Here is a 19,562-nt window from a genome sequence, read left to right on the forward strand (position 1 = left end):
ACCTATTGTTAGGTTACCGACAACAGTAACGCGTCTTCAATTAGTTCATCACCGACGACTTAAACACACGTTACACCTAGCAATATACATAGGGAATTATATTTTCTTTAACATGCTCTCTACACTAAACATTGGGTTCATTAATTGAAAGTATTGTTATTTTTCTTGACTTACTACATACAAATATCGGATCCTATCGTTAATACTGTTGTGTCGAAAAATAATTGAACATATTGAATTTGTAGATATAACAGTTTAGTTATCTTTTTTTTTTTTGAAGAATTTAATGTTGAAATAAGTGTATTATAATACTTGAGTAGACGTTGTAAATGGTCTTAAGAACTATAGCTTGCCGACTAATGTTTTAATGTGGTAAGATATCTTTTTAGCTATTGTGGTGTGCCGCACGACTCCTTTGTGTGACCTAGCCGCGGCAACCAATTATGTAAATCGAGTCACTACACTGACACGCGTACGGTAACGCATATTAAAAGTAACGTTTTAGATAGATGTACATAAAAGTAATATATTCTATAATTTGGATTACTATCAATTCATGATGTAAAATAATTTATTAGGAATGTTTACAAATATCTTCCTTGGATTGATAAAAGGGATCGTATGATTCAATCAATAAAATTCTCTTTCTTCACCTTTCAAACCGACAACTTAATTAACATATTTTAACAGTTTATCTTCTACGTGAACATTTCAAATATGTCTGAGTGGTACTATATCATTACAAAATATTTAAATTTAAAACATCCTTACAAGTTTTAAGACTACAGACAATAAGTCCAGGTGTGTGGAAGTTAAAGATGTTCTAGCCACACAAATTGAGGGAAGGAGGTAGGTGCAATTTAACTCATGATTATTTGGGTATCGTGAAGGTGGTTATTTTTCACATTTGGTCAGCCAGGTGGACGACTAGTCAAGGAAACCATGTCTGATTTAGATCTATAAAAGGAGGCACATTTGAACCATTCTATATTCTAAGTCAAATCAACATGGCTGAGGATCTGCTATCAACAGGAATTTATTTCCAGGATATAGGTAAATAGTAAATACGAAATGTTTTTATACAATTACCTTGACGTGAAGCAAAAACATTTTTTTCTTTTAATTTACAGCGTGGAAGAATTTGATGTGTCCCTATTTGTATAAGTATAATCAAACAATCATTCTCTCATTCTGTATTGTCTAAACACGGAACGCGGTATAAGTACAAGTATCACATATTGAATACATGGATACACAAATATGACATAATTAAATTAATATATGTCTTTTATATTTGCAAGTGAGCGGGCATTGACATCACCGGCAACAACAACACGAAATGCGATACAAGATACTGACAAGACAGATGCTGCGAACCCTGACACTGTTCTCTTTGTAAGTATAATATTCAAATTCCTATAAGTGAATAATTTTTCAGATCTTCTTCACACATATCATAACATGTACTTAAAAGTAAGTCAAAAGTTTTTCTCTTTTTGTACCTTTAAACACAATATATTAAAATGAGAGAAAGCGTGAGTGGAAGGTCGTTTGTTTGTTTGTCTCTGTATTCCAAAAAAACCAACCAATCCTTTTTTTTTCTATTCATCACTTAATACGTATTGTACATCTTACTGCTGTAATGATATGTCTGTTTTATTATACCATGTAATATATGTACCGGTATGTATACTATATGTAAAAGGATGAATAAAAAAGATTTCAAAACTGAAAAAAAAATAATATTCAAATTCAATTTTTCTCAGTTTATTGACATATATTTCAGTAACTGAATCAATGAAAACAATTATTTTTTTACTTTCTCTGTTTTAACAGAAACATACCGGAGAAGAAGAGACTGTGTTCAGTTAAAAAGTCAATGTTAAACAACCATGAAATTATCGATTATTCAATACGAAGATTATTCAAAGATAGGATTTTGTTTTTCTCCTCTTTTTCACGTGACAAACACGATATGAACTACACTAGACGTTTATTAGTGGAAGGTAATGCCATGCATCATCTATTGGGATTCATGTAACCAGTGTAACTCAAACGTTCCCATGGACACATTCTGTGAGCTACAGTATCTTCTGACGATGGTCATATCTACTGTAACGGAAGATTCCGTCATTGTCGGTGTAAACGACAAACTTGCTTTGCCCCCAATACTGTCAACAACCTCATGCTGTAACGAGAAGATATAAGATTAGAGTTTACTATATAAAAAAATGGGTCCCGGCGTTTTATCGTTCATTTTTTCCCTTGAAAGAATATTGTAATTTGTATTTTTCCTGGATTGCCTTAGTTGCGAGCTTTACGTCAATACCACTTGTAAATTAACTCGCGGTATAAGTTATAAAATAAAAAATACATTTTAGTTGGATTTAATATCTACCCATGATCATGTGACATTCGATAATGCTTCTTTGAGCAGCCTTTTGCATGTATAATATAACCCTACAAGCGAAAATATCATTTGCATGTGTGTAATTGGTGTTAATTCATACGTAATGGCTATTTTCGTTTCTCTATTTTTTCCAATAGAGTGTGAATGGAATATGGTAGAACCAACTTAAACATAACGATGAAAATATCAAATGTTTGAAATATCTTATAGAAATCGAATAAAAAATTCTTTTACTGTGGTACTATATTTTGACAACCTTTCCCATGAAATTAGAATCGGCTGTTTCCATCACATGTTCGGCTATTACGTCTCTTCGTATAACGCCGAAAAAATAATGCCGATTATAATTGTTTGATAACCCTAAATAAAAACACAGAGATTAAAATGCAAAAAACATATGAGGAATCATTCTTGATTTTTTTTATCATTACTGGTGTGTGCAGTTTACACCGCCGGAAGGTTGTCAATCGCAGGGTCCCCAGTGTTTCCTGGTAGGCTCGTTTAAAGTAGTGGCGTTCATTGATATTATTTAAGAAATCAGTGTCTGCCGTATCACGGGTAGTATTATACAGATTTCCCCTCTCCGTGTTTCTAAAACAGTTATTTGATCTGTATGTATATGTTTATTACCTATGTGAACTAAATACTCTTCCGTATATACTACACCATGGAACTCAATAACATGTTACTGCCTCCCTCTAATCAGGTACTTACGTTAAGGAATGCCTCCCCTCTAATCAGGTACTTACATTAAAGGACGCCTCGCTCTCACCAGGTACTTACATTAAGGAATGCCTCCCTCTCCAAACTCTCCAGTAAAGTTACAGCGTCCTTTGGTAGCCTCCCCACCTCACAATATCCAGGCATTCCGACGTTTCTCATGAACATGTCCTATATATTATAAAGTTTCCGACATTTAAATACAACAGCCACAATCGTAAATGACATACATGGCAATAACAGACTCTTTCACCCTAACCCTAACCGATTTTGCCGCTTGTCTTGTTTAATTTAGAGTGCTTCCTCGTCGATATAAACTAACCAAATGAGACCAGTTCTTGGGTACACGACCCTTTATAGTCAGATAATAGTAGGACTTAAAAAAGAACATGCTTGTACCTCCTTCAATACCAGGCTCACAACATATCAATCAGCCCTCGTATATCTTACGTTTTTCTCGTCGGTGATATAGTGCAGAAGCAGCTCCTGGGGGTCAGTACGAGGATCAAAGACGGATAGGTCTGTGGTGTGAAGATCTGCATTGTATTTGATGAAAGCAGGAAAGGCAGAACCATGACCAGTCAAATTAAAATGATGGTGCTACAAAAACGAATTCGGCGTTAGTACAAAGTTTAGCTAAGAATGCAAGATCAGCAGCTGTTCTGAAAATAAAACATTTAAAAAAGAACAACAGACGTACACATAAGGAACTAAACTTTTTATGCCAATTTCATCTCCCTTGGGTCCTCAATTTGGTAAATGGCAGAGGTTAACTTTTACCCAATTTACTCTGATGGTACAATGTACAATAGAGGAGTTGGCACCCAGGGGGCTGGATTACAGCGGCAAAACGGGGTAAATATAAAGCTCATTAAGGTTGTTTTCCCCATTCTTGACAACAGTCTGTATTTTGATCAATGTGTGTAAATACATAAAACACTGATGTTCATAAGGAGTCACACTGGTACAGGAAAATCCCTGGAAAACTCCATGTAGTTGCCAGAGGGTCGTAAAGGCCAATAAGTTTTTTTCCTGTGAATTTAGCACAGGGATAGAAAATATTTTTGACAATTATCATATAAATCACTACACACGTTCTCTCCCCAATCACTCATTCATTTGTCTCCTACTTTGTCTTTCTCTGATTCTAAAGATTAGATGCTGTCATCTTCTGAAATAGGGTTACCTTCAAATATATCAGAAAAAGAATATCACGGGTTAAAATATCATAAAACCTTTCCATGCCTAAACGATATGTATAATTATAGTATAATCATAGATTCAAACTATGACAGGGAAATGAAAAATGCAGTCAAATGGACATGTCACACAGCAAAACATTACTCTATATCATTTGTAAAAAACCTACAGTTTTAAATAGTTTAAAAATCTAAGAGAAGAACAAAATTCAAATACTACAGTATACAAATGGCGTTCAGGGAATCAAAACCGAATATCATGATTATAACACATACTAAGATTCAGGGAAATTGGCTGAACATGTAGATCTCCGGAGAACAAACGTTTACAACAGACAGACGACCATAATACGTACGTGAAAGTTTGACGGCATTACTATTTGCATTGTTTATGGACATTCATGTAATTAACAGGATGGTAACTTCTTCGGAAAAGGCATAGTTATAGCAGGTAGTCAGTTTTTTCTTGGTCAATATGCTGATGATGCCTATCCCTTACTGGATGGCAGTAGTCAAACTCTATACACTGCGGTTGAATTATTGGAAGATTTTGCCATGGTATCTGGGTTAAAGATCAATTTATAAAAATCCAGCCTGTACTGGATAGGAAATAAGAAATTTTCAAATGAAAGAATATGTCTTGATTTGAGTATTAATTGGTCAAATGCTAATTTCAAACTGTTGGGTATAATGTTTTCCTTAAATCTCGATATTATTGAACGCATCAATTATGAGAATAAGCTACAGTATATTAACAAGGTACTGGACTTGCCGAGATCTTACTTTGATTGGACGTATTACAATTATAAAAAAAAACTTATATTACCCAAATTTGTGCATTTGTTTTCTACACTCCCAAATCCTTCAAGAACATTTCTTAATAAGCTAAACCGTATCTTGTTTGGTTTCATATGGCATTTTTAAGCTGAAAAGACAAAGCGTGACACTTTAATTTCACGCAAGGAAGATGGTGGACTTAACATGACCCATGTTTTCTCATTCATCAAATATCTCAAAGTCAAATTGAAATGTTTTTGAGTATTCTAGGAGAACTTGGATTACAATATTTTACCAAAAAAAAAGCTTCGGAAAACCGAGTCATCGAAACAAACTGGTTTTATTGAGAACCGAATCTCTTTTAGTACTTTAAGACAACATTTCAATTCTTTCGAACAGTTTACGATTCTGGATTGTTTTAGTTTCAGCTTAAAACTCTAGTGGTGAGATTATGAATGCTATCACGCCTTTTATTCAAGCAACTTTTTAAAATTACTTCATTCCCAATTCCCATTAATGAATCTACAAATCATGGTACAAAACTACGGAGCACAAATGATCACTTATTATTTGAAGATGCAAAATTATATTCAACAATGTAGTGAAATATCTTCTGAAGATCTACAGGCTTGTTCACAAAATCATCATATTTGGCACTGTGATGAACATATTATCTTAAGAAATGATACTTTATTTCTAAAGTTCATGGAGTCAACCTTATACTTCTTCAGCAATTTGTCAATCAATCTTCGATATATATCAAACCCAATTCAATCTTTTTTCAAACATTAAGCATACAATTGCCACATTTTAAGCTTTTTACACACAATTTCACAAATATACTAGAATCTGAAGGTTGCCATAGCTGCAAAAGAGAATAAAGCCATTTTTCAGAGATTATCAGAATCAATGTTGGATTACCAATCTAAATTATCTCAGAGCACATATTTTCCCTCGATTTTTTCTTATATCTCAGCGGCATTATCTACTCTTAGCCTACTAGCTTTTGCATTTTTATTCTTGAAGTACAGAGCTTTAATTACAACTGTAGAACTGCTGTCAAAAGCTGATAATGCACACAGCTATATACTTCATCCGTTTTTCATTATACTACAGCATCTACAGTTACTACAACCAAAGACTCAATCAACCTTACACCACACATCTACTCTACTTCAGAAGTACTCGGTACTTTAGCGCTTATCATTATATTAGTAATTGTTCTCTACAAGTTCTTCAAGAAAGATAAATTCAAACTTGTTCTTGACATTACAAACAAGCAGGACACGGTTCTAATACCGGTTGTCAGTCTGCCATATGCACATGAAAGTTTAACCTTCTTGACATCTTCATTGTCAGATTTCAAGGACACATATTGTGTCAGGTCATTTTTGGATATTGATTGGGCAAATTTCTTAATAAAAGATACAAGTTTTGGTCGAACGTTCAGTATTCCTCAAAAGATATTCTTAAATCCTCTGTTAGCATACAGAACTAAAAGAATAATTAGTACAACATTTACAGCTATGTTATACAAACGGTTAGGAAGAGTCATGTACCCTGTCATAATCACATATACTACTCGGACAACAGATGTCAGTAACAAACTCTATCCAGACATAGATACAGGTTGAATATTCATTATTCTTGCGTTCCGACATTATATCCCAATAACTAGAAAGGCATCAACATAAATGTTTATAGATTTTGTACATATTATCACGATTTTATTTCTTTTGAAATTTTACATCCATTATAATGATGGAACTGTATGAACATTTTAAAGTTTTCTGCACTAGTACGCATATACATGTATCACTAATTAATTACCTGGGCCATCATGAAGTGCATTAATTCCTGCTCTTTTTATGAAAGAGCAACATATTACTGTGAATTTCAAGTATTCTACATTGTGCATTTAACAAGTATTCTCTGGATTTATACGATGTGCCTCGATGGACAATGTTCTACCAGTGAAGTGATCATTAAGCCGTTGACGTAACCGTATGGGCAGACAATCAATAATCTTACCCCCTCGGGAGAATTGTGTTCTTACCCAGAACAGTGAGGTTTTGTTATTTCACCCAGTGTTGAGACAAGTCACACATGCTCTTTGCACGTTCACAAAAATATGAATGTCAAGGCGACACAATGACGTCACCTCGACAATTAAATCACGTCACTTCAACTTTGGAATGCATTAATGTATCGGCAATATCACAATCACCTCAATAGGAATGAGATAGTGAATCTCAGCCGGAGATGGGTTGAGATAAATCTATTTCCTTCTCAAGATAGAGAAATATTCATTCTCACGTGCTTTACCGGCTAATCCCGGGTTGGGAAAGACAACAGGCAGCACCATAAACCTACCCATAACAGTGTCATCATGTTTGTAGGGTAACCTTGTCTCAATTGGATAACGTAATCAATTTTGAGAGACATTTCAAATACATTGATGATGGTGCGATGAAAAGGCTTCAAAATACCTTAAAATCTAGTACTCTTTATTAATCTCAACCCTCGTGTAAACCAAATTCTTACACTCGGGTTGAGATACTTCATGTCCATGTAACAAGCCCATGTGAGATTCCATTAGCCAAACTTTCAAGGTATGAAAGCAAGTCCCATTGTAGAACAATATAAATACCCTGATAGCAGCAGTCAACTCGAGTCCCACCACACAGCTGAGGATTATTGCCTGTAACATACTGGATCTATTCACGGTTAACGCCGAAATGGTGTTTTCTCGGCAGCAGTGTCTATTATCTATTTCCTTGAGAAGATTGACATATGCAGTGTGTGGATTGACGTGACGTTTAAGTATCCTACACTGAACCAGGAACATGCACTGTGTAACACATGGATAAGGGAGATAAGTGATTTCTAAATAAAGATTTATGAATTTTAGTTCTTGTTTTTCTTGTTCTTTAATTTTTGTCACCTCTTTTATTTATACACGCCGTCTGTACCAAGGTGTTCCGACCCACCGTTTTCACAAAATGATGTCCCTTTTCAAGAATGCTGTAGACCAACTTTGGTCAAATTCATCCCAACAGAAGATGATGATTCTCGAAACAATTTGTTCCCTTTGAGCCCAATCAATACAACCCAACCCCTTTTCACCAAAACAAGATTCAGACTTATGGACTAAAATCGTATTATTCCTATTATTCATCAAAAAATAATAATTTGAATGATTAATATCCACTACGGGGGATCAGATCCACCATTAAACAACAGTGAGCGCGCTGAGTGGGAAACTCACCACTTATAGTAATAATTTATCAGCTTCTCCCAAGAATGCTTTTAACCAAATTCGACAAATTCTGAGCAGCCGTTCATGACTTCTCCTTCGGACCATGTAAGATCAATATGAAATGTCAGTTGTCGTTTCAGATAGCAGAAGTAACAGGTCTTAATGAGTTATAGCAATACCTACAAACAGTAACTTTGACACGTGTCAAACTTTGGCCGTTTCTCTGTGATGCTCAACAAACATATTTTGTACGACACCTTCGCCTTTCACTGTAACTGGTCGGGTATGGCTGGGGAACGGAGAACTTTTAACGTAAACGTAAATCGCAAACATTGCATTGTATGAGTTAACAGTGATATGCGTGGTCATCACAGCGTGCATGGTCATCACAGTTTTGTTAGATCGCTATTTGGATGCTTACTTAAACTCGCTGTGCATGAATATGATTTGTATTGTTTATTTAAAGACGTCCCTTGTGTGCCTCGGTATTTAAGTATATCTATCACCTAGTTAAAGTGCCATAGAAGCTTACTACATATTGGTCTGGTTTGGTTTATTTTGTTTAACGTCCTATTAACAGGTCATTTAAGGAAGGCCACCCGTGCTTGCGACATGCATGCATGTGGTCAGTGCTTATGTGTATGTTGGGAGACTGTGGTATGTTCGTGTTAAATCTCCTTGTGAAAGGTGATTGGCCGGAACTTCTGCCGATTTATAGTGCTACCTACCTCACTGAAGCATACTGCCGAAGACACCCAGCATCACACCCCACCCGGTCACATTATACTGACAACGGGCCAACCAGTCGTCCCACTCATAATATACTGAGCGATAAGCAGGAGCAGCAACTACCATTTTTAAAGACTCTGGTATGTCCCGGCCAGGGGACAGAACCCAAAGCCTTCCTCACAGCGGCCGAACGCTCAACTAAAGGCCAAAAGTGAGGCATTGTCAAGGGAGATATAAGGAAGAAGAAAGTTATAAGAAAGAAGAGAAAAGATAAGATCCCAAGTTTAGTCGCCTTTTACGATCATGCAATGAGGCGGCACTATAACAGGTCATATTAAACTCACAGAAGGCAACCAGCATGCTACTATAACCGGTCATATTATACTCACAGCGGGCAAATCAGTCACCCTAATCCAAATGGCTGAGCGATAAGCAAGAGTATAAACTACTAATTGGTGTTGACTTTCACATTCATGTCAGAAATTTACAGATTTGTAATTTTTTTACGAGGACAAGTGTCGCCCAATTATAACTGGATTCACACATTTTATTGACCTTTATTTTGTGCAACACGTAGCATTGCCTAGGGTCAGTGTCCAGTATCAATGAACAGTTCCCCGAGATTATAGAGGGTAGATGAAAGGTGCTCTATTTCACCATGAGGGAGCTTGTCCGAGACAAATTATCGTGAACTGCATTATATGTCATGTTTATATTACGATTATGCTCTGATGCCTTGATATTCTACGTTTTTAACAAGACTTAAACAATAAACTATACGAACTTTCCTTCACTTACATCGTCAGTGTAATTATATGACTAGGGCGGTCTATAGCTGGACAATACAGATAACCATTAGATTTTTTTTTTAAATGTGTGATTTGTTTCTTTTTGTTAAAAAAACTACTTTTCAACCAGTGTCGTCTTTATTATTTTATTTCGGGAAAGAAGAAATGCGATTTTAATTTCTTGATCAGCTTTTGTAATCGTTATTTCGGGGAAAGTGTTATGTACTTGTGTTCTATTTGTGCACACGGTACACACAAATGTCTTCCTGGGACGTTTGTGTTCGACAGACACTTGTGTACCGATAAGATAAGAAGATAGAAATGAACTTCAAAGAAGCCATCTTTGATTTCGAGGAAAATGTTTTTATCGATATCACCCAGAGAAAATAGACATATTGTGCATACAGTGTACATGTTATATATGGGCACATTTTGCATCAAACATTTTTTTGAAGGCGATACCCCTGTATGTCTATGATTATAAAAATCACCTGCAACTTGTGTCTAAGAGGCAACTAAATGTGAGAACTTGTAAAGCAGTCCTTAAAATGGGATTCATTCAAATAGACATCGTCCTCAAATGACCCTGTGTTAATGAACGTCGTACAACGTCGCATAATTACTCATATTTCATTAAATCATAAAGTAAACGACATGAAGAGCTCTGATATTTAATAAAGATGGCTAACGTCACTCAGGTGTTACATAAAAGGTCATATTCACTTACATCGGAGACTACCATAGTCACAACCGACCATAATGATTACCTCCCTTGAACTGACATTTTAATATGGTCCTTAGCGTGACGATTTCTAACTCTACCTTGTAGCTAAGCCATATCTTTTTGTTCAGTAAAGCTATTTGATTTCCAGTGTGTATGACAGCAGAATATATGACGTGTTAGATTGGTTTTGTATTGTTTATTCAAGGACGGTCATCCCTGTATTGAGATACATACGACTGGGCAGTGTTTATGTGTGTGCTTTGCAACTGAGTACACTGAAAGTTCCATTGAACTATCAGTACTATTCTTCACAATATGTCTTTCCAAGCTACATACTAATTTTCGACAAAATCTGCTAAATGAATGGAATCATCGGCATATTGCGTTACATACAACTTGAGGTAAAGTTGTAAGATACCACCGTACTTTCGTTACAAAAGTAACCCGTCATATCATTTCCTACCGTTGTTCTAGATCCGTTGCTTCGAAATCGGTTATAAAGAAAGCGCCGTACGTAATAACTGCATTTTGATGACACAATATATCCTGATTAGACATGGCGTTCAAGTTGTATGTGTCGTAACTGGTGATATTTGCATTATGCACAATAAGTTACGAACGATTTCTATGAAGGGTCCAAATTATCGAGACACTCCTATTAAATTGAATATCAATTTAAAGATGCATGTACTTGTGGATTCCGTCGAAGAATATGCTAGATAATGAAAGAAACGAGATCGGGCTGTCGTGGATTAAATACATTCGACCAATAATTTTTAAGAGATTAGGCAGTTTCAAACCCCAAAAATAAAATCGTTTGATTTGTTTTAATCTTCGAATTAATAAAAATAAAAATAAGACCCCCATATGTTGTCGTTAATTTATATCACTATAGGACTTATAATACTAAACCATTTTTTGATAATATCTTTCAAGGCAACATCACACATTTGGTATTAGTGCTGATTAGTGATGATCATCCTTGTGATGAAGATTATTGGTTGTGACCCCTAGCCTAGACAAACTGAAGTCAATGGGTATTTACTATACAGACACATAGTATAACAGAACTCACAAGGTCCTTCAGTTTCACCTTATCATGATTGTATGCCTTGGGACATAAAATCGTTGACACTTCTGAGTCTTCGACATCATCCGCTTAAAAAAATCCTTACTTATAGTGCAACAACACATAAGCGATTTTCCAGTTGTTTATTTCCCATTTCTAAACAGTAACATCCCAGCTTGAGTTTTCCTCAAAATGTAGATGATGCCCTTTCTAGTTTTCCAAAGAAGAAGTATACACATATGTTAACTATATGTGATTTCTTATAATTAAAAATCAAACAGAATTACTATTGATTTATTCATTTTAAAAAAACATTTATTCATCAACGTTTCAAAGTTACATGCCAGGGGTTGTGCATATACTGTATATTACACATCTTGCTTTGAAATCACACACACTGAACACTTAAATGGTTTCTAACTGATGGCTTAACATCATCTTCATGGTAATGCCGTCTCGATTTCACGATTTGTATGCTTGTACATTCCGTAAAACGTCACTTCCGTGTTGCACAAAACGTCATGGAGACTCCAGATGCTACGTCTGTCACTATCTGCAAAACAAATGGTACATCCTTTGAGCAGGTATGTTACCATGACTTACCTCAAAATATGTCCAGAAAGACATGTGCTGTTGATTGACAAATGCCCTTTGGTTGACAAATCGTGTTTTAGTTGAATGCTGAAAAAATTACAACTATACAGGGCCCACGCCTATTATCGTGACGAACATATTACCGTGAGGTAAAATTGCAAAGAACATTGCGAGTATTTTCATGGCGTTTTTTCAGTGATTGATGTTCTGCGTCATGGTAAGTATTATTCACATAAAAACAAAAGCTTCTGGTCACATATTAACCAATACCGACTTTTCAATATCTCGCAACAGTTTACGTCATGGTAATATGTTCGTCACGATAATAGGCATGGACCATGTATCTGACGAATGTTTTGCAGTTAACTCCATAGTAATATCGCATACAATCTTCAACGTCATATTTGTACTAGCTTTATAAGTTTTAACTAAATGTTTTCCATCATTTAAGATATTAAATCTTTAAAACGCATTGACATTTGTATGGATGTGCACGACATGCATTTTCTTTAGTTAACAATAATTATTAAACAGCAGTGATTACGTGAAAATTTAGTTTTACTTTTTATCGACACATGATTTGATATTCTAACGAAAACCCATTAATTGCAGCACTACAAAATGCTTCATCATTGCCTTTAAAGTGGTATAACATGTTATACTCGTCTTGAACCGTTTCAAATGAACAGAGCTTTCTTGGTGTATAATACATACTGATTTCATTTTATTGGGAGCGGTCAGGGTCCTCTCGGTCCTAGTGACCACCTCCTTATCATGCCCAAGTAACATGGTAGTAGCCACTTCCACGAGTCTGGCGGGCGCTTCCAACTTTGGTTCTATCTAAAACAGAAATGCTTCCATGATGTGTTTGGTTCATATTTTTGTTATGCTGACTATGAGCGATTATTTAATTTCCTTAACGTCTTTGGTAAGCTGATATATTATAAACAAAATTCTTAATCTGTACCCTAATTGTTCGTGTGATTATCACATTATTATGCATGAACTTCAATGTAAAAGGCTTATGTCATCCCTATATCTGTTAATATGAATGACGTATGATGCGACTAATTGTGACTATCTAACCTCGTGCAGGCTCGGGAGGGTATCGCAAAAAGACCTTATTTTAGCAGAGATCCCACTCATATTGTCCTTAATTTCAACATTATTTTACTTTCATAACTTTTCGTGACTGAGATTTCTGACTTTAAACAGCTACATGCTAAATTGTCATAAAGATTCTATCCGTCTCATACTGAGCATGTGGAACTAATTGTCACAAAACCTGATGTAAAACACCTACAGCGCATGTTGGATCTCCTACCATAGGAGGAATCTTCAACTAATACTACAGACGCGTAGAAACTCTTAACGTTCCATGTAGAATACTTAGTAGTTTATTTGAAGCAGTTTCGGTATGGCTTATATTTGATCATATACTTGGCATTCGGTGCGTTTGCTAAGAGTTACATTTGAAAATTATCGTTTTCCTTCAGTGAGAACATTTTTTTTTCAAATATGGTAAGAAATTGAAATAATAATAATAATGATGATAAAAAAAAAAAATAGAAAATAAAACAAGCGGTCCAGATGGCCTGTATCTCTCACCTGGATATTGAAGTAAAGATGGGTAATCACTGCACATTCAGGACATACATGTATCAGAATTTTCTTTATTTCCTCCATTATACAAAATTTGTTACCTTTAACTCAAGGATGCTTCAGACATACACATGTATATATACCAAATATTTTATTCCAACAGGAGAAGAAGTATTTTAAAAGAATTCGGTGTTTTCCCCTTTGGAGGCCCGCCACCCCGGGTTCCAGACCCACTGTTTATTCAAAATTGGTTCTCTTTCACCGAAAGATGCTTTTGACAAATATGGACCAAATCCTTTCATTCCTACAAAAGAAGAAAGGTTTTAAAGCACTTGATATATTTCCCTTTGGGACCCTCGATCCTTAGGCCCAGACTCACTGTTTATACAAAATATACAAAAAGGCTTTTAAAGAATTTTCTATATTTCCCTTATTGGGCCCCGGCCCCCAGGCCCATGAATTAAACGGACGACGGACATTGCACCGTTGCATAGGTTCACTGGTCCTTCGGATCACTTGAGTGAAAAGCCGAACCAACCAATATGGCTTTCTCTATCCCTCTACCTCTCACGGTCGGCTGTTACCAGTGAACTTACTACAGAATCTGTGGATTTCATCAATGTTTTCAAATTATATGACATTGCATTGACAAAAGATATCTCTACCCCTTTCACAAGACCTAGGTACAAGAATGTGTGCTTTCTACACTGTCTTTCTTCTGTGACATGTTTTCCACCCTTGGAATCACCACAGCAGCCTTTCTGAGAGGACATTTAATTCTTGAAACAAATCAATAAGTTAACGGTGTTCAGTTATGTTTGATTTAAATATTAGATCGTTGCCGGCGCCAGATATCTAGCTTGTATACAGGTTTCTATTTGTTCTCATGACTAACCAAAATGGCAGGTCACTTTTTAAGTTGATAGATTCAGTGGGCCACTCGAGTTCTTAACATAGTATGCTCGTTTCCGCAAACTATACCAATAGCATTTTTATTTCGAATTCGGTCAAATTATATTCTCGAAACCATTGAAAGGGTGATCATACACTCTGTACATTAAAATGGCGTCTTGTTGTGACATTTCGTTCTTTACACGACACGGCTTTACATCTATAGACCTTTTGTATTTTATCGTTTATTATTTTAATGTCATTTCTCATCGGTGGTTTAGAAAATCATGTTGAAATGTCACAATATTGTTGGTGCTGAACGAGAATAACAATTGATATTATTTTTAAGGTGTTTTCATGTTAAGAAAGGTGAGTATTAGATAAAAAAAAAAAAGAATTCAAAAAAAAAATGAACTTAGTAATGATAAAGTTGTATTTCTGCAGTTTCCGATTAATACAAACAGATACAGATAAAAAAGTTATCAAAAATCATATTCTAGCAATATACATGTAACACTATAATTGTATACACATATTTCCATTGCTCTTCCTTTTAATTTAAAAAATTAAAATGGAAGAATGTTAGGTAATTGTTTTCAATTTCCCTTTAAACATTCCGTGTCAAAAACATTTACTGCAGCATGTTTTCGTAACATGGAAAAAACAATATTTTCTCGTGAATCAAACACCAGCCAGCTGGATGCATAGTTAACGTAAGTGATCATGTCGTTAGACGCTGTTTTTTAGGAAACTGGAGTACCTGGGAAAACCCATCTGGTGGAACATGTTACCCCCGCACATTTTCATTTCCGATTGAGGTATCAAACCACGGCCACCTAGGTGAAAGGCGAATTTATTACCACTGTGCCACTCGACCACCGAAATAATAAGTATTACAACAAAGTCTACTACCATGCATTCGTATCGATACCAATGCTTATATAGAGAAGGTAGTATTGTTATTGTTTGCGGTCGATCTTTGATGATTTGCATTAACGTATACTTATATATATATATATCTGAAAACATGGATGAGTATTTGATATAATAACATAGAAGATAATCTAATATTCAGAATATTAACAAAATACAATTGGATATCTCGATCAAATAGTGTCTTAGGGACACTACCAGGAAAGATAAAATATAAAAGAACAATAGTAACTAGAAATTGTCATGGACAATCTGACGGGCTTTTCACAACTTTGACAAACTTAAGGGAGCATTTACCTTTATGACATTGAAGGTAGGTCAAGTTCATTAATTTGAACAAACTTGGTAGCCCTTCACTTCAGCATGCTACAGACCAAATATCAACTCTCCTGGACTCTAGGTTATTGAGAAGATGTCGTTTAAAGATTTTAGCCTATTTGACCCCCGTGATCTTGAATGTAGGTCAAGGTCATTCATTTGAACAAACCTGGTTGCCTTTGGTCCAATTATGCTACAGACCCAATATCTACCCCCTGGACCTCTTTGTTATTGGGAAGATGTCGTTTAAACATTTTAGCCTATTTGACTCCGTGACCTTGAATGTTGGTCAAGGTCATTCATTTGAACAAACTTTGTAGCCCTTCACCCAACCATACGACACGCCTAATATCCAGTCTCTTGGCCTCTTGGTTTTTGAGAAGATGTTGTTTAAAGATTTATCAATGAAAATTTTCAAAATGGCGTACCACCTGAACCGAAAAGTGCTATCGAAAACCAAAGGTTTTAAAATCATAAAAATGACATACTGCATCGATTTATGTTAAAAGATTAAAACACAAAAAAGTTGATAATTTAGTGACCTTTGACCCCATAGTGAACATTTGCATTTGACCTCTGACCTTAAATTTTTTTAGAAAAAAAGTTAGCCCTAAACATTATCTACAAGTAATATAAATACCTGACTTTTGGAGTTATGACCATTTAATTTTTTCTAATACATGGCGTAATGGCGGCCATATTGGATTTTGGACCGACCCATGATAACAAGGCTTCGTCAGTACTATCTCATTGTCATTTTATCAAAGTTTATACTGAATCCCACTGGTGGAATTTGAGAAGAAACTCAAAATGTGAATGGTCGGCATAACAAAAAGATCAAAGGAAATTCTCAAAAATGGCCTACCGCCCAGACAGTATCTACCAATAACATGATTGTATAACCTCTGTATAATGAATATTTTTTGAGTTATTACCATTTTAAACTTTTTAGGTTTGACGTTATGGCGGCCATATCGGCTTTTGTGACCTACTTAATAATAGATGACCACACCCCTTTGACATATGCCATATAATAAGAACTTAAGTGAATTGACATACCTCTTACCATTTTGGAGCAATTGTTCGAATAAAATAGAAGAAGAAGAAGAAGAAGAAGAAGAAGAAGAAACAATAGGTCTTTTCACCATTTGGTGAAAATCCCTAATTATATCTATAATAAGACGACAAAAGGTGCCTTACACAGAAAGTTGACCCATCAATTCCTTTTTCTGGTGGGTTCTTTATTCCAAGTTTAAATTCGTGTCTGCTTTTGTTTTCGTCCCATGGAAATCTCACAAACCCAGCTGTCTCCTTCCCCAGAGTAAGCTATCGTCTCTTGCATCTTTTTGTAGTATTCGATCTCGTCTGGCTTCATGTCTTAAATGAAAACAAAATACGATACGTTCTGGCACATCAAGTGTCTTGGGGATTAAACAATATATTTTGGGGAGTGTTTAGATGTAAAATAGTTAAACCAATATGATTTCTGAATAGAGAAAGCACCGTGGATACCATTTGAATAGCAGGAAAAACAAAAATTACTGGACGTTCTATTTTTTTTTCTGTAGAAACCCTTTAGATATTATTCTGTAAGATCACATAGTATTGTGACGTAAACGGTCGTATACCCCTTTGTTTGCACTGTACATTGAAACGACAACTTATTAAGACTAACACTTACCCACAGCTTTACAAAAGTTGAGAAAATTCTCTGATTTCTCACAAATTTCGTCCATTTCCCATTGTCCAAAGAATTCTGACATTGTAAATGTTGGGTTTGGTGACTGGGCGCGTTCGGCCGGTAACTCTAGAAAGTCAAAGTTAAAAGTACAGTATGATCAGATCAAGAGGAATATACACCTGCTGGGCGATTTCAATTTCGTCGGGGTTGTCCACCTGTTTATTGTGTAAGTGTGGTGGTCAGATGACCTACATTATACACGGCTGGACACGGTTCTCTTGCTTACGTTAGCTGGTTCTGTTCTATTTAACATTTAGACTATATATATATATATAGTCCTTGATATATTTCTATAAATACAAGTTTAGAGAATATTTACCTATGCCCCCTTTAAGAAAATGGGCTCGCTGTAAAAAGTTTTCACATCAACTGTTTAGTCGATGCCGATACGTGTACTTAATTTACGATTTTAAAATTGACCTTGAAATATATTTCTATTATAGACAACGCGAACGTCGTATTGGTGAAGTCAACAGTTTTTTGTAGCTATGCACTGTAGGGATTTAAATGCACCTGGGGAAGTCGACGTGTTTAACATAAACTCGGCAACAATCAGTTTCCAGTATCTGTGGTACCCAAGTACAACGCTGCACCCGCTATAATTTACATCTACTACAGTGTATTCGATATGATCGTGTAACATTCAAGGAGAAAAATTCCACTGTGTTGGCCTTAATCCTTATAGCAATCAATATAACGCATGTACTTCTAGTGTAAGTTTGCTTGTCCGGGTCAAAACCGATAATACACATTTATTATCCAATGGCCTCGTACTAAGAGTATACATGTGTACATGTACTAGGTATAAGATTGTAGCATGGTGACAGCTTCGCTCAACCGGACGCTTGATCACACTATATATTCAGGCAAGAGTCGAAGTGAACGTGACAAAACATTGTAGTGATTTGGTCGCGAAGGAGAGTTCCGCTGCATATTTCAGTTGACTAGATTTATACCTCCATCTCTTCATCAGATATATTCAAGTAATCCCCTTTCTCTTGCAGATAAAAGAATGGTATCGCTGATGTTTAGACATTGGAAAACCAAGGAAGTAACTTTAAGTGAGCCCTGTGAAAGAAAATGGAGGTTTTCTTTCGTGTTTTCTATTTAGTGGGTCAAAAGACCTCATGTCTCCATTACACCAATTGGTATATTGAGTTATTCCTATCCTTCCTGTCTGCTCTTTCTTTCAGTATTTTGGTTTTTCGGCTTTGTGCCTCCTTTACATTTGGTTCTAGTTGTTGCGAGTACGTTAATTCCCGTTAAAACAAAACTGGGTATCGCAGTATAATGTCATGACACTACAAAACCGGCCTTGTCTTCATAGGACATCAGCATGCTGCCGTACAAACATGCATCTCAAATGTCACTTCTTTCCAATCTAAACATTTCATCAGAGATTTTCTTACCTTTAAAGTAACCACCACAAACAAGTGGCATCAACAATTATGAACATTGTGGAAGGTTTTGTCTTCCTCTTAGTGGTTGAGCGTTCGCCCGAAGTCGAAATCACGTGGAGTGGTCCCATTGAGATCACTTCGAAAGTAACCGGAAGCTGTTTTGTGTGTATAGCATACCTTAGGTGAATAGTGGTAGGCGGACGATGCTTACTTAACGTACAGGAACAAGGAATGTGTCGTTGGTTAACAATGTCCAGTTGGAGACAGTATGATGACTCAAATGCATGATAATCTTTTGTGCTGAGTATCAAATAGATGATGCATACATGGAATCAATGACCCATTTTCCATGACGATCGCACGATGGTCGGTTAAACATGTTGGGATGAGGAATTTTTTTGCTGAGTT

General features: G+C 35.8%; 1 protein-coding gene and 2 long non-coding RNA genes across 5 annotated transcripts; 1 reads left to right on the forward strand and 2 right to left on the reverse strand.

The window, feature by feature from the left end:
- The first annotated feature begins 718 nt into the window (after positions 1 to 718).
- Positions 719 to 2,818, forward strand: LOC117336847. The gene is made up of 3 exons (XR_004534668.1): positions 719 to 1,053; positions 1,302 to 1,395; positions 1,837 to 2,818. It is a non-coding gene; the product is annotated as an uncharacterized LOC117336847 (long non-coding RNA).
- On the reverse strand, positions 1,977 to 7,900 carry LOC117336846. The gene is made up of 4 exons (XM_033897504.1): positions 7,757 to 7,900; positions 3,581 to 3,730; positions 3,194 to 3,301; positions 1,977 to 2,188 (listed from the first exon to the last, which is right to left on the reverse strand). Exons 1-4 carry the CDS (start codon positions 7,814 to 7,816, stop codon positions 2,024 to 2,026), a joined length of 483 nt encoding a protein of 160 aa, XP_033753395.1. The 5' UTR covers positions 7,817 to 7,900; the 3' UTR covers positions 1,977 to 2,023.
- Positions 7,901 to 11,804: 3,904 nt separating this feature from the next.
- LOC117335911 lies at positions 11,805 to 19,299 on the reverse strand. Of its 3 annotated transcripts, none has more exons than XR_004534512.1 (5): positions 19,164 to 19,299; positions 17,695 to 17,820; positions 17,214 to 17,390; positions 12,984 to 13,109; positions 11,805 to 12,228 (listed from the first exon to the last, which is right to left on the reverse strand). It is a non-coding gene; the product is annotated as an uncharacterized LOC117335911 (long non-coding RNA). The 3 variants fall into 3 exon arrangements; XR_004534513.1 differs by lacking the exon at positions 19,164 to 19,299 and adding an exon at positions 18,074 to 18,091; XR_004534511.1 differs by lacking the exon at positions 19,164 to 19,299 and having other exon boundaries at positions 17,695 to 17,885.
- Positions 19,300 to 19,562: the final 263 nt, after the last annotated feature.

Source organism: Pecten maximus, chromosome 10, assembly GCF_902652985.1.
Source record: "Pecten maximus chromosome 10, xPecMax1.1, whole genome shotgun sequence".
Lineage (NCBI taxonomy): Eukaryota > Metazoa > Mollusca > Bivalvia > Pectinida > Pectinidae > Pecten > Pecten maximus.

Bases quoted from the DNA above. Each gene is read 5' to 3' on its own strand.
- LOC117336846 (XM_033897504.1), bottom strand. From the start codon at position 7,816: ATGTTACAGGCAATAATCCTCAGCTGTGTGGTGGGACTCGAGTTGACT. The intron at 3,731-7,756 runs GTATTTATATTG...TCGTTTTTGTAG, and splicing joins AGTTGACTGCTGCTATCAGG to CACCATCATTTTAATTTGAC. The intron at 2,189-3,193 runs GTAAGTACCTGG...TTCTCGTTACAG, and splicing joins AGAGGGAGGCATTCCTTAAT to CATGAGGTTGTTGACAGTAT.